General features: G+C 39.4%; 2 protein-coding genes across 3 annotated transcripts in view; both read right to left on the bottom strand.

Moving 5' to 3' along the window:
• Positions 1-9,610, bottom strand: part of SLC16A5 (solute carrier family 16 member 5) — a 30,698-nt gene extending 21,088 nt beyond the window's left edge. The window contains exons 1-3 of one of the 2 annotated variants that reach the window (XM_081315857.1): positions 9,101-9,610; positions 5,377-5,524; positions 2,911-3,143 (exon numbers count right to left, since the gene is read on the bottom strand). In XM_081315857.1, coding sequence (XP_081171983.1) covers positions 2,911-3,130 — 220 coding nt within the window. In that variant the 5' untranslated portion in view covers positions 3,131-3,143; positions 5,377-5,524; positions 9,101-9,610. The remainder of the gene's footprint in view (positions 1-2,910; positions 3,144-5,376; positions 5,525-9,100) is intronic. The other variant, XM_081315858.1, reaches the window with a different exon arrangement.
• Positions 9,611-11,923: 2,313 nt separating this feature from the next.
• LOC308661093 (E3 ubiquitin/ISG15 ligase TRIM25-like) overlaps positions 11,924-15,501 on the bottom strand; it is a 30,885-nt gene continuing 27,307 nt past the window's right edge. The window contains exons 9-10 of the mRNA XM_081315853.1: positions 13,091-13,143; positions 11,924-11,976 (exon numbers count right to left, since the gene is read on the bottom strand). Coding sequence (XP_081171979.1) covers positions 13,138-13,143 — 6 coding nt within the window. The 3' untranslated portion in view covers positions 11,924-11,976; positions 13,091-13,137. The remainder of the gene's footprint in view (positions 11,977-13,090; positions 13,144-15,501) is intronic.

Raw genomic sequence — 15,501 nt, 5'->3', positions numbered from 1 at the left:
CACTACAAATTTTATAGTTATTTTTAAATGTTTTTTTGATATTATAATAATTTCTTTGATTGCTGTGAGCCACCCACAGTCATTGAGAGTTGGATGGCATACAAGTAATAATCCTGCGATGATACCTTTAACATCATCAAACAAGAACATCTGCCTATCACGGGTCCTTGGGAAGAACTAAATAGGTAGATAAAAATGTCAAATTCAATCTAAATGTCTGAGTGACTGTGCGACCAGCCATAAAAACATCTAGCTGATTGTGCAACCAACCCTAATAATAATTACAATAATAACAAGCTACAAGCAAGAACTGCAATTGACCATCTATATTCGAGCAGGTCTACTATAATGGTTCCAATTAAAGAGAAACATCAAAGAATACTGCATGATTGTTTATTCTAAAAAGTCTATATTACTGAGAATGGAGCATCAACACTCATGGATGGATGCCAGAATCTGAATTCTCCTCCCCTTGACACATCATATCCTACAGAATCTCCCTCAATTACACGTCATGAATCACGTTCACCAATTAGTTTAACACATGAAGTTTCACTTCCCTTGAAGTGCGCTATTTCTTATCTTCCTAAAACTTCCAGGTTGAATTCCTCCCGCGCTTTAGTGATTCAAAGCCAAACAGTTAAAGCAAAAAGCTGCTTCTTATATTGTCAGTGCAAAAACATGCCAATGTTTGCAGCATTGACATCTACTGCTTTTCTGAGGGGTGCAAATATGCCTCTCACTGGGTTCCAACCCACCAGTGGGCAGGGAATCCATTCTGATGCAGTTAAAATTCTGTTCTTGCCTTTCTCTACCTGTTTTCTCACTAATTTTATAACACTGCTTGCCTGAGACAATTTTTAATAATTTCTCAGTGCTTGCAATACAAAGCTAGATTTGTAGAACAATGATGTCAACGGACTACTCATAGTCTGCTCAGTGATCCTGTGGAGAGGGAGATTAATATTTTCCAACCTATGAGTTAAGTTTTACATCAAATCACTTTGAGGTAGTGTAGGGCCTTTCCATCGACTTCTCTTAATGTTTTTTCCTCAGCAATCTTGGAGAATGAATTTCATAATTTGGAAGATGGGATTTGCTTGTGTGTCTCTGGGGATGCTGTATTATCATTTATTATATTGCTCATTCTGTTAAGGTATTTGTATCACTCATAAAACTTTGTTCTTGACTGACAAACCAGACATACCTTACTGTCAGATAAATATTACTCTTATGGCTCAACCACATGTCTTGCTTGCCACAACAAAAGGACATCACACTAACTATTCACAGAGGACTTTCCTTGTAACTTTGCCTCCATCTCATTGCTAGCCAACTGCTGAGGAAGTCTGGATTCATTTCAGGTGTTCGGAAATGCAAGAAGTTTTTTCCCCATTATCCTGACACAATAGTCCCCAAGAGGACAATCTAAGATGCTTAGAAAAGCCCTGCAATAATGTAAATTTGGTTCTATTCAACTGGCCCGATAGAGCACAGCATTGTTTTGAATGTACATTAAAGGCAGGATGTGGGAACCACACAGTCTAATCAATATGATTTTCTCTCATGTTGTGAGGAGAATTCAGCAAAATGATTATGTGGAAGGGCCCTCAATGTGGCCCAATTTTATGATATGGCTGGTTGAGTGCACCAACTGATTCTTTAAGAACTAGTTTAGTGATTTGATCTCTGTGTTTTATCTGGATCCTGCCAATGGAGTTTTGCCCCAATGTTTTTCCCCCTTGGTTTGCTTCTTATTTTGAACTGGTCAATGACTGTAACAAAGATTTGTCTGATATAAAAAAAATTCTCAGATGATTTTATTTGGCTCAATACTTTCCCCTTTAACTCAAGGTCATGTGAAGGGTGGTGTCCATCGGCTGAAATTCTAGTACTCCTCTCACAGGCTCAGAGCAGCCTTGAAGCCAATACATATATTTTGTTTGAAACAACTTTAAGTATTATGTGAGAAAGAGATATGACTAAGAAAGAGTGTGTGTGTAGCCACTGCTTTCTTTTTGGGGCTGGATCGAGTGAGTGACCCAAAGTCAACTAGCTGGCTTTGCATCTAAGGTGGGATCTAGAGTTCACAGTGTAGTTTCTGATGCCTTCATCTCTACATGAAACTGTTTCTGATAAAATATGCACATATTAACTCAGTATGGATTCTTCATTCACAGTTTTCTCGATTTACCTTACTTGAAAAAGCAGCAATTAAAAAAATAAGCAATTAAAATTAATCAGCTTTCTGGCCTAACATTACTTGAAAAAGCAGCAATTAAAATAGCAATTAAAATTAAGCAATTAAAAAGAGCCAGTATGGACTAGTGATGATGGTACCAAGAATCTGCAAGTTCTATCCCATCCTAGACATGAAGGCTGGCTGGATGATTTTGAGCCAGTCACTATCTCAGTCAGTCCAATCCACCTCACAGGGTAGTTGCTGGGAATATAGGCGGAGGAAAGAGTATTAGGTATGTTCGCCACCTTGAGATTTATAAAAATAATAAAGGCCGGGTAAACATAGATGATAGAGATAGAGATAGAGACAAACAGACAGATGGATATAGACAGAGAGACAGATAGATAATTGATAGATAGTCAGAACTCAGGAAGAACCTACAATCTATCTAGGAAATCCTTTCCATTCTTCATGATATTATAGAAGTCAGGTAGAAACAAAGTGGTTTCGGAGGAAAAAGGAAGATACTATTAGAGAATAGGGAGGAAGATTCATTTCTGTGTCTAGAATTAGAACCACATGGCAAAGCTTGAAGAGAAAAACATTCCTTTGGTACCTCTCTTTGGTAGAACATTATTTGCTAGTTAGCAATTGATCATCTGGTGCTCTTTTCATGAGACCACAATGACATTTAAGAAGAAAGCTTATGAATAAAAACAAATACTCACCACCTGCATGGAGGACAGCTGTCATGATGGAGGGAAACCATGATGTCTCACTATTGGTAGCGTGAAAATCATGCTGCAGATCCTTGAAGAAGACTCCAATGCATGAAGGAAAACCCAGTGTTAGACCTTGAACCAGCACTGTGGCTATTAAGACCATCCAAGCCCATCCTCGATCCTGGTCTTTGAAGATTCTAGGGGATGCCTCTCCTTCTTGCCCCATCTTTGTAAAGTGTCTAATTGGAAGATAGCAGACAAATGAGGAGATGAACCATAGCTGGATCAGTGCTAAGGCGACAGCAGTGGAGCTACTGACCTACAATCTATGCAGAAAGTAGTTCATTTCAGTTTTAATAGAGAGCTTTGCAGTCACAATCTCTTGGAATCACGCCAACCTATTTGGCAGGCTTTATTTTGTATGTTTTATGTCACAAGATTGTGAATGACTGTAGGTAATGGGTTGGCCACACCTCCAGTGGCAAATGACCAGTACTTAGTACTAGGTTCTCATTGCTTTTACCTTTCACCTGTTTTTGGCCCATGGAGTTTCCTCATTGTCTCAACTGAGTATCGCATATGTTTTGTGTCAGGAAAAGGCAAAATTTGAAAATCTCAATTATTTGTTTTTGACAACCAGACTTGCACTGAATGCTCTTGCACAAGTTCTGCTGCTCCTGGATGTAACTTCAGGTATTTGGATAGCAGGATTTAAATTTCAAATCCCTTCCATTATGCCATTATAGATTTTAAGGCTTTAAGGATATATTCACATATGTATGTACTCCCCTCCATAAAATATCTGTAATGATTGAAAAGTGTTATTGATATCTTCTATTGCCTATCAAAAAGTATAAGGGAATCCCCCTTCCCAATGCTTTTTGGTGTTACTTGTGAAGATATCTAAAGAGAGACTTAAGATTTCATAAAGGGCACATATAATTTGTCAGGCTACAGGAATTCATAAGACCAAGGCACCATCTGTTTATTTTATGTGTAATAGAGACAAAGAAATAATCTGATTGAATAAATAATATATATTTATTCTGCAGAGAGAAATATGTAGAGCAGTCATTTTAGCCAGCCACTAATAGCCAAGAAAAGCAAATATACATATTGTCAGGAACAGGATTGTACTGGTGCTCTTGAAAAACTCACCAGGAAATAATTCACAGTTTCAGGGACAGTGTCAGTATTCTTTCCTCTTTTCTTTCTCAAGCGAGATAAATTAGCCTCTACAGCTCTTTTATACTTTAGACATGTCTTTATTTTGTTGTTTATTTAATTAAGGGCTTTTAAAAATCCTACTTTTCAGGGTAGGAATCAACAGTTTTTAAAAACAGTCCCTGCCCACAAACATCTGGGGGGGGGGAATGGGGAAGGAAGGAAGGGAGGGGGGGGAAGAGAGGGAGAGACAGAGAAAGAGAGAAAACTAGTAAACTTGAATATTCTTTGTTAGAATTAAATAACTATTCTTGCATAATTAAGCTGTATACAGAGAATGTAAAGCCAGATGAAGGCTAGCTTGGAATGAAACATGCTCCCATTCGCAAGTCTCTTTGCTTCAAATGCCATTGCCAAACCAATTGAGGTAGGAATTCACAATCTTAGCCCAGTGCCTCTTCTATTAGGCAGCTAGGGCTAATGGGGGACATGCTAGCAGCAGTCTGTTTTCAAACCCATGAATCCTATCAAAAGTAGTAGTAGTACATGTGTCTCTTTTGATTGACCTTCTGGCTTTGGAAGAGAATTCCATTAATTAAGACTTGTGCTGATCTTTATATCTTTCATTTATACTTTGGTATAAAATCCCATGCCAAATTTGCTATGTTCCTTATTGCTGCACAATCTTTTTCAGATTAATGCTGAACAAAGAATATGTAACTGCAGGTTCCAAGTTTCAATGTGAAGACCAAAAGCAACTCTCTTGAATCTGTACATGTCCAGCAAACCACTTTCTACTCCAAATTCATTGAATAAACTGGAGAACATGTGTTGTGGGCTCTGCATGAAAGATTAGTGCAACTGGTTTATTAGGTAACCTTTATAACCACAATTTAGAATTATAGAAAGAATAGAGGAATCATAACAGATACAGGACAATCTCATTATTACAAGAATAAATCATAACGGCAATGGGGCAATCCATTTCAGTAGTAGAGTCATACTTAATATATTGATCCTAAATCATTATTTTTAAATCATCCTAGATTCATACAAGAATACACATGCATAATTAGTGATCTACAATTTTACAATATATAAGCAGGAAGATTAATATATGACATTTTTGATTTAGGTAGTTTATTTGGGAAATATTCAGATGTTTCTACTTAGAAACTGCTTTGTACTTGAGGTGGAAAAAATGAAACTTTGATTTTGGGTTTTGCTGATTAGATAGGTTTGTTGTTACAGAAATGGTCAATATATATCACTATGTAAAAGCAAAAAATTGAGATTGTATATTATTACCTTTTTCTACTGTGCCAAAAGGAGTCAGAAATCAATTGCTTTTTTTCTTCTCTCCTTTACCCTACATTTTGTCCACTTCCGCTTTGCCTTCCTTATTTTCCAATTATTTCATTTTTCTTTATATTTCTGTATGTGATATTTTGATAAACTAATAAAAAATATAACAAAAAATTATAATCTGGTGCTTGCTCACAGACAACCTTCAATATAAACCACTAGCAAAAGCAGTGACTAACTGGTATAAGCACTTGATCCAGACTCTATAACCAAGCATAAGATACTGCCCTCTACTCTCCCAGTACTACTATGAATTTTATAATGTGATTCACAAGATCAGTTTAGATATCTGGAAATCTTCCATATATGACAGTAAGATTGTTCAATATTTAACATAAGACAAAGGATACCATCTCTAGACAATGGTTGAAACCCTCAGTCTGTAAATGCACAGTCTCCAAACATCTTTTTTTGTAGAATACAGAGCCCAGATTGGACTGGACCCCCTAAAATCCCACAAAGTATACCAAATCTTTATACAGATTTATTTTAGGAGCCAAGCAGAGTTGGCTTTGATTAGTATTTCTGTTTTCTAGTCTAGGAAGCTAAAAAAAGGCAGAAAAAATACAAAAGGCAAACCTCATTCATTACAGAAAATTGCCTGGATGCAATCACCAAGAATGGAGTTCATCTCCCTAACCCCTCACCCTGATCCCAAAATTATTCTTATACATAGATGTGGGATAATAATTATCACATTGCCTAGCCACCTATGGCCACTCAATATACATATATGAAGCCAGTGGTGGCATTCAAATATTTGAACAACCAGTTCTCTGTGTGAATGCTGCTTCCGGAAGTCTATTTTGGGCAACAAAAAATTAGCTACCGGTTCTGCAACTGGTGCGAACTAGCTGAATCCCACCACTGTATGAAGTGCACCCCAGGCCACAAAAAGATTGCCTGTTTTGTCAGCATTTTTTGGTGAAGCAGAATCAATGACTAAGCAGAAATTAATCTGATATCAGGAAGGGCATTATTAAGGAATCAGTTGAGGAACACTTCCTTTTCTATGCCAGGAGATACTGTGACCGACTTTAAAAGAGTCCATTCTTGGCCAAACCTCAAAAGAGAGAGTTGAGCAATAAGCCACCAAATTAACTGGAAAACATTACTTGTGATTCCGGCACCTTGAAAAGGGGATAATGGTTTCTTACCACCCTTACCTACATTCATTATCTCACTACCCCCCAGCAAGTTTTTATTATCAGCTGCAAGCGTTTTTTTATGAATGGCCCTGTAAATAACACTTCCTGCATTTTTTAATCACTTCTTACTCAACCCACCTGCAGCTACATGCCCACATATTTCATGCCCAGGCTAACATTTCAGGCCAATAATGTAAGGAATAAAATAATAAAATATAAAAAAGGGAACTGTGATCATAGAGCTTCAGAATGCAGTTGTCAAGACTAAAGCAGGGGCGGGTGGCCCTTCAGTTAGGCCCAGTGAAACAGCTGCTCCAACTGTTAATCCAGTACAAATGGAACTGGGGCCCTCCGCTCCCACCTGCAGCTTCCCCCGCCTTATTACCTCAGCAACTGATTTATTGAGCCCAGAGGGGCGTGTCATGCTGAAGACACTGTATGAGGTGTCTGTGGCATTTGCCTGCACAGACTGCTGCTATGGCCACTATACCTTAATTGGTGCTCTGAGGGCCTCTTTTATATAAGATCTCTTGGGTTATCTCAGGGAGCTGCCTTGCTTCCTTCTGCAGCAACTCTTTAAAAAGGCTACTGCCCTCTGCACATTTTTTCTTCTTCTTGCTTTACAGTTGGATTTTTCTTACCCTGAGTAATTTTATATGACTCAAGTGAGGTTTTCTAAATAGTATAGTGGAGGAATCACCAGGGGCTTCCAAAGAGTACTTAGGGTTAATACAAAAAATTGCCCTTAAAGAGCTATGAGTAGAATTGTAACTGACTTTCCCTACTATTCAGAAATAGTGTGCATTTTTTGAATATGCATTTCATTATATCCTAGCCATGTCCCAACCCTTATCCAATTATTTAAAGGAGTATCCTTTTGATATACTGTAGGCACTGATTTATTTCTAGCCTATCACAGCCTGTGCCCTTTGCCATAGGTGCAACATTTGTCACCTTATTTAAACAACAAACACATTTTTTAAAATAGTGCTAACACCTGGTTTGGCTTCTTTTATTATGTTGTCATTAGTATAAAAATCAAAACTTAAATGAATTCTTTTTTACAAGTACTGACCTTTATAATACTGATGTTTAAACATTTTGGTCAAGTTTATTACCTCTTACTGTAATTAAAACGAGAAAGGGCTTTTTTCACCTTTGTAAAGTGTGTTATAGATATATACAAGTATAATGCTTTAACACACTCATTTAACTGATGTTTAATTGTTTCTTTAATATTTTAAAAAATGTACCACAAAATTTAAGTACCACAAAAATTCCTGACCACCAAGATTAAAAAAAGTGATGGTACCTACAAAGGGAAATATGCACAGAACAATGACAAATTTCTTTGACATTTAAAAAGCTTGTTTTTGGAGGCTATATTACTCTATCCTTTAAAAAGAAACCCTAGATGTTCCCACAGTAAAAACAAAACAAACACAAAAACAAAAGTGGCAAAAATATGCTGGAAAAACAAATAAAGATTTTCAATGAATTTCTTGACTGCATAAAATTGTGCAATAATTTGCCAATGATTTCACAAGTTTTCAATTGGAAGCACTTAGTATCTGCCCTACGGGGTTCAACTTTTTCAAGCTGTAGAATTTTTTTCAGGCTGTAGAACAGTTAAGGAAAAATTTCCTGGAACTAAAATTATTCCCATAACCCCTGATCCAGAAGCAGAGTTTTAGCCAGAGAACACTGACTGCATTCAAATGAATGTCTCTCCCCCTCCCCTCGTAACTTCTCACGGAGCCCCACAAAGTTCTCCGGGGACTGGTACATTTGATGAGTTAATCAGTTCATGGGTGAATGGAGTATCAAGTGCACAGATCTCTCAGCTACTCTCCCCGTGACAGCATTTTGCAACTCAACTGCCTCTCCAAAGAGCAGCAACAGCACTAGTTTCTTGTTGTTTCAGAGATCTGTGTCGCCTTCGACTTTCCTAGAATAAAATGGCAATCATCACTCCTGTTTAGCCTGGATCTTTGTACATTAGTTTTCAGAGCCCACCACGGGGCCATGATGGAAATAGGCCTCTCTGTTTTAGCGTCAAGGTAGCAGCCTTTCTTTCCGGAAAACACGGTTCGGGGGCTGAGGTCGATTCAGTCACAATCTAACTGTAGCTTGGGCATTCCCATCTCCGTCTTAAGCGACGGTCTTGGACAATCGGCCAACTTGCAGAGACCGATTAGGTTTCAGGCCGGGTTCCAGGCAAACATAGCGGGAGAAGCTGTTTTCTCGTGTGAAAACTGAAAGTTCCAAGTTTCGCTGCCTGCCCTTTGAGAAGAAAGAAAAGTCTGCCGTCCCAGACACGTGTTGATGGATTCACCCCACCCCACCCCTCTCCCGCTGATTACACGCCGCCGGCTCCACCGGTGGAGAAGCAAAAAAGGAAGGAAAAGAGCCGGACTGGAATAGATCTTAGCTTTAAGATACCGCGGCCCCACTCAAAAAAAAAATATCTCGCCGAAGTGATTCCGGCTCGGGAACTTAGTCGATCGGTTGCCTCTTACCTGCTCAGCCCGGGCAAAGGGAGAAGCGCGGGGAATGACGGCTCCCTCCCTGGCAGGGAGTCCCCGGGGCGGCTTCCTTTCGCTTCTCCGGCTCCTCTTCCCAGCGGGGCCGCCGGGTGAAAAAGCTTTTAACTCTCGCCGTCGCAACTGCCGGCGGCGGAGACAGCAACGGAGGCGGAGGAGGAGGAGGAGACTCGCGCTTGGAGAGCGTAGATTATCTCTGATTGCTTGATCAATCCAGGATGACAGAGGTCAATCGAGAAGTCTCTGCGTAGCGCCCAAGGTGCCTTTTTGGTCGAAGGCGAGAGAAGGGTTGACACTCTTTCCTGGAGGTCCCGTGATCAAGGAGCAAAGGTGCGCTTCCACACCTTGACTTGGTACATTTTGGAACGTGATGTATCAGGGATCGGCTCCTGCTGAGGCGATAAATGTAGTGGTGTTACCCGTTATTTTTCAGGCTCCAGGTGGGACTAAACGGATATGTTGGTTGTATTTTTCTTCTGAGCCTTCTGTCACTTTCGTGTTTTTTTTTAATTCCATTTATATCCCGCCCTTCTCCGAAGACTCAGGGCGGCTTACAAACTTAGCAGTAGCCTTCATTCTATGTATATGCCTGCTTATTAGGGCTTTCACACCTCCCCCAAGCGGCATTATTACAAAGTCAGCTTAATTGCCCCCAACAATCTGGGTCCTCATTTTACCTACCTGGGAAGGATGGAAGGCTGAGTCAACCTTGAGCCTGGTGGGATGCGAACCTGCACTAATTGCAGGCAGCTGGTGTTACTTAAGGAGGCGTTAGCCCACTGCTCCACCAAGGCAGGATGAACTATTACTCTCGAGTCTAGTTTCTTCACCAATAAAAGTTAGGTAGAGAATGACTGGCTCAAAGTCATTTAGTTGACCAAGTGGCTGATGGGACTTTTAAACCCATGTCTTCCTAGATATAGTCCAGTACTATTACCCTGGATTTCCAAATCAGAAAATATAGAAGCTGTGCATATCAGGAATGAGTCATCTAGCATCTTTTTTAAAAAAAATGGAAAGAGTTAGAACAGGTTGTGTATTCAACATATCTACCTGTGATTGAATTGATGCAGCCCAAACATAGGTCTATTGTTTGTTGTAAAAACTGGGGAAAATCCATATTTTTGTTTTAATGTTTTTCAGAGTTGGCAACCTGCAGTCACCTATACTATTACTTTGTGGTAACCTTAAACCAGAGATTGATTAATTGGTTGGTGTGATTTTGATGCTGTCTGACTCCAAGTTGACTCTGGACTTTTAACTTCCCACTTCAAATGTTAAATGCAAGAACCAGCCAAAACAAGCCAAAAGCAACCCACTGTATTTGACACTTTATGTCAAATAAGGCCTTCTCATTAATTAATTAATTCTTGTTTACTTGTTTAGGTTTTTTTTACAGTGCCTTCTAAAGATGGAGAACAGACCCCTGTATTTTATTGCTACAGCCCTCTTGATGTTGAGTTGATAGCTTGGGGATTAACTGATGCTTTGTGTGTTGCTCCCAAACTTCCAGTTTCACAATCTGGGTGAAATTCTTCATGTTTTATTATTGTAACTAAGAATTTGCTTGATGGGGAATGCATGGATTATTTTGCTGTGTGAACTCAAACTGGGAGGCCTGGGCCAGAAGTCTGACCAGCTTTCCAGCCTTGTTGCGTATGCAGAGGTACATATTGTATGAGGAGTGATCAGAGATGGCATCATAGCTTTCCCACACAATGTACCTGCAGATTACCCTGCAAGCAGAAACAGATTATTTCCAAATATGAACATCTGAAACATTTTCTAGAAACTGGAAGCAGAATATGCTCTAGAACAAGGGTGTCAAACTGGCGGCCTGCAGGCTGGATGTGTCACACGCAGGCCACGCCCTTCCCAACTCCGCAGAGGCAAAAAAACATCATGATACGTCATGATACATCATGTGACATGATCAAGTTTGACATCTGTGTCTAGAAAAACTCAGCTTTAGACTTGTTTATCCTTCAATAAGAAAATGCTTTTGTTGTCAATTTTATCAATCCAGAATTACTACCTCGTGTTTCTGACTGACAACATGGCATAATATTCCCCTCTTTAGCAGATCCTGAAAAGGTTTTATATTCACTCCTTGTTTAGCATCTTCCTTTGATTAGCAACCACTTGCAAATATGACAGTAATGGTGATTTTTAAAAAATCAATCAATGGACACATTTATGACCAAATTTCATGTGCTTGACAAGGCACACAGGAGTGAAAGTAATGTTGGCATAGCTACAAGAGAACTTCATCTGAATGAAATGGCAGTACGTACTGACCTTTGCAATATCTCTCTCTCTGTCACATGTTCACTTAGCAATCATTTTGCCTAACAGTTTGGTTGTTGGAATGGCATGCGGTCATTAAATGAGAAGTTGATGTAAAATGTAACCTTGTTTTAGCCACTGTGACAGTATAACAGTGCGTATGTGCAAAATACAGTTAACTAATTTGCAATAAGTATCACTGAATATTTAAAAATTAACAAAGTAGATAAATAACATCAACAACAAAGCAGTTTGGCAGGTAAGTGACAGGCAACACCTGCCACCTAGAATATATCAATTATTTGGCAGGGAAGTTAATCTCCTTTTAAAATTATCAAATATTAAATCTTGCTAAATACAAAATGAATATTCCTTGATAAATACTATTCAGTTTTAGAAGAGTAAACGATATAAGTCCTTCCTTTCTAACGCCTCTCTACAAGAGGGAGGGAAATTATACATTTGGCTTCCTTTGCTGCTCAATCATAAGGTTACCTGGCACAGGGTTAAGACTGGAAATTGGATTCTTACGGGTACACTTGGATGTCCTGAAGATTTATATCTTTCTTGAGGTCATGTGAGGTAAGAAGCAAGAAATCAGTTGGTCTGATAAGTGAGTTTACTCTAATTTCTGCAACATATACAGATATCTAATATCCCCCAAACCACATTCTAGAAACTGGTTGCTATAGTGATCTTTTCAGCCTTGGTTTAATACTCTTTTCACCTCTAGCTAGCTTAAATAATTGTTAATTTATTCCACTGACTGATCAACCAGTGGATCATTTGGCTGGTAAGAAAAAAAGATAATACATGGCTTAGTGAGCGTCTATATATTGCTACTAAGGTCTACATGTACATGTGAATTATGGATTACCCATTGAACTGCAAATGATATTGACTTGTCTTTTTCCCCCTAAAAAAAATCTGTAAAAGTACAGATAGTCCTCGATTTACAACAGGTCATTTAATGACCGTTCAAAGTTACAACGGCACTGAAAAAAATGACTTACGACCATTTTTCACACTTATAACATCCCCATGGTCATGTGATAAAAATCCAGATGCTTGTCAATTTATGACAGTTGCAGTGTCCCAGGGTCCTGTGAGACCTTTTGTGACTTCCTGACAAGCAAAGTCAATGGGGAAGCCAGATTCACTTAACAGCCGGGTTACTAACTTAATAGCTGTAGTGATTTACTTAACAAATGGGGCAAAACTCACTTAACAAATGTCTCGCTTAGCAATGGAAATTTTGGGCTCAGTTGTGGTCGTAAGTCAAGGACTACCTGTATTCTGTTCCTGAACTAAGGATATAGCCTAACCTTTTATTATTGGTCTTCAAGTACAAAGATTGGGAATTCATTCTTCAGCTAGCAATAATTATCTGAATGATCAAAGGTGAAAAAATCAGGTGTCACCCTTATACATGCATGCACTAACTGCATGTATTTGGCAGCTAACACAGCTCCATGAATAAGGTAAAACTAGATCAGCAAACACTATTAGGCAACTTAGGGGAAAGGGTAGTGCTGAGCCAACAGTTGCCTGATGCTTAAATTAAATTCCTTCTCTCTCTCTCTCTCTTTCTCACGTTGCAATGCAACACAATCCATCGATTCTTCAATAAGGATATTGAATTAATTGAATTAATTGGCAGTATGCAATGAGCAGCCTTACTTGCATAGGTTCTGCCTTTAATCAGATTGGTGTCTGTATATCTCCTTCTAAGACTGGAAAACACAAACCCTGTGTTAGAGCAGGGCCTAATGAAAAAACATCTTTATAATTTTTGTTATTAAATACCATTTAAGCAGCTTGGAGGTCTGACATTTTTCCCTCCTCAGATATGACCAGATGAAAAATCTCTTTGTTTTTCATGTGGACCAAGAGCGCTCTCCAAAGCATCTGGCATATAGATCTCATGAAAAAAAAGGTATGCATTCACCATGATGGAAAGGGTCAGAAGCTCAGAGTTAAACAGAGGAGGTTATGACAGGATTACTTTTAGCCAATATCTTTTATAAGGAAACTCTTGGAAGAAGGGGTATACTGGTGGGCTTTTAACTTATTTTCACTCCCAGATGGTGATGAATGATTTGGATTCCATGTTTGAAAACAACTTCCTAAAGGTTTGTGTTGCTCCTTTTTTAAAAGTGTGCCATTGTACAGTAGAACTAAGGAATATCACTGCATATAGCAGATCTGTTCTGTGATGGCTAATTTATTTTATTTCTCTCCAACCCCTTAATCAATTGTACTTATTATAAACAATTCCTAATAAACGGTGCATTTCAGAAAACCATTCCAGTGTTCTGATGGCAGATACCAATACGGTAAACAGGGAGGATCAGATTTGGGATCTGATATTCCTCCCTTTTTTTGTTTTCGTAGATTCTGTGCCATCTTTTGTTGTTGTTAGCTGCGAAGTCATGTCCGACCCATCACGACCCCATGGACAACATTCCTCCAGGCCTTCCTGTCCTTTACCATCTTCTGGAGTCCATTTAAGCTCAGGCCTACTGCTTCAGTGACTCCATCCAGCCACCTCATTCTCTGTCGTCCCCTTCTTCTCTTGCCCTCAACCTTTCCCAGCATCAGGCTCTTCTCCAGTGAGTCCTTCTTTCTCATTAGGTGGCCAAAGTATTTTGAGTTTCAACTTCAGGATCTGGCTTGAAGAGTAGTCAAGGTTGATCTCCTCTAGGACTGACCGATTTGATCACCTTGCCGTCCAAGGGACTCATAGGAGTCTTCTCCAGCACCATAGTTCAAAGGCCTCAATTCTTTGGCACTCAGCCTTTCTTATGGTCCAACTTTCACAGCCATACGTTGCAACTGGGAAGACTGTAGCCTTGACTATACGCACTTTTGTTGGCAGGGTGATGTCTCTGCTTTTTAGTATGCTGTCTAGATTTGCCATGGCTTTCCTCCCCAGGAGTAAGCGTCTTTTAATTTCTTGGCTGCAGTCCCCATCTGCAGTGATCTTGGAGCCCAGGAAAACTAAATCTGTCACTGCCTCCATTTCTTCTCCATCTATTTGCCAGGAATTGAGACGGCCGGATGCCACGATCTTGGTTTTCTTAATATTAAATTTCAACCCAACTTTTGCATCCTCCTTCTTTACCCACAACAAAAGGCTCTTTAGTTCCTCTTCATTTTCTGCCATTAGAGTGGCATCATCTGCATATTTTAGGTTGTTGATATTTCTCCCGGCAATCTTAATTCCAACTTTGGATTCATCTAGCCCTGCCTTTCTCATGATGTGCTCTGCATATAAGTTACATAGGCAGGGCAACAGTATACAGCCTTGCCGGACTCCTTTCCCAATTTTGAACCAATCAGTGGTTCCGTGTCCAGTTCTCACTGTTGCTTCTTGACCTGCATATAGTTTTCTCAAGAGACAAATGAGATGGTCTGATACTCCCATCTCTTTAAGAACTTGCCACAGTTTGTTGTGATCCACACAATCAAATGCTTTAGCATAGTCAATGAAGCAGAAGTAGATGTTTTTCTAGAACTCCCTAGCTTTCTCCATGATCCAGAGTATGTTGGCAATTTGATCTCTAGTTCCTCTGCCTCTTCTGGTAGTTCTCGATCCACATACTGCTGGAGTCTAGCTTGTAGGATTTTAAGCATAACTTTACTAGCATGTGAAATGAGTGCAATGGTGCGATAGTTTGAACATTCTTTGGCATTGCCTTTCTTTGGAATTGGAATGTAAACTGATCTTTTCCAATCCTGTGGCCACTGTTGAGTTTTCCAAATTTGCTGGCAAATTGAGTGTAGCACATTTACTGCATTGTCTTTTAAGATTTTGAATAGCTCAGCTGGAATACTGTCACCTCCACTAGCTTTGTTGTTGCTCAGCTTTCCTAAGGCCCACTTCACTTCACATTCTAGGATATCTGGCTCGAGGTCAGTGACCACCTCATCATGGTTATCAGGGACATTAAGCTCGTTCTTGTATAGTTCCTGTGTAATTTTGCCACCTGTTCTTAATCTCTTCTGCTTCTGTTAGGTCCCTGCCATTTTGGTCCTTTATCATGCCCATTTTTGCATGAAACGTTCCCTTCATCTCTCCAATTTTCTTG

This window comes from Vipera berus (assembly GCF_964194415.1).
Source record: "Vipera berus genome assembly, chromosome: 2".
Classification (NCBI taxonomy): Eukaryota; Metazoa; Chordata; class Lepidosauria; order Squamata; family Viperidae; genus Vipera; species Vipera berus.
This window is presented reverse-complemented; position numbering and strand designations above follow the sequence as displayed.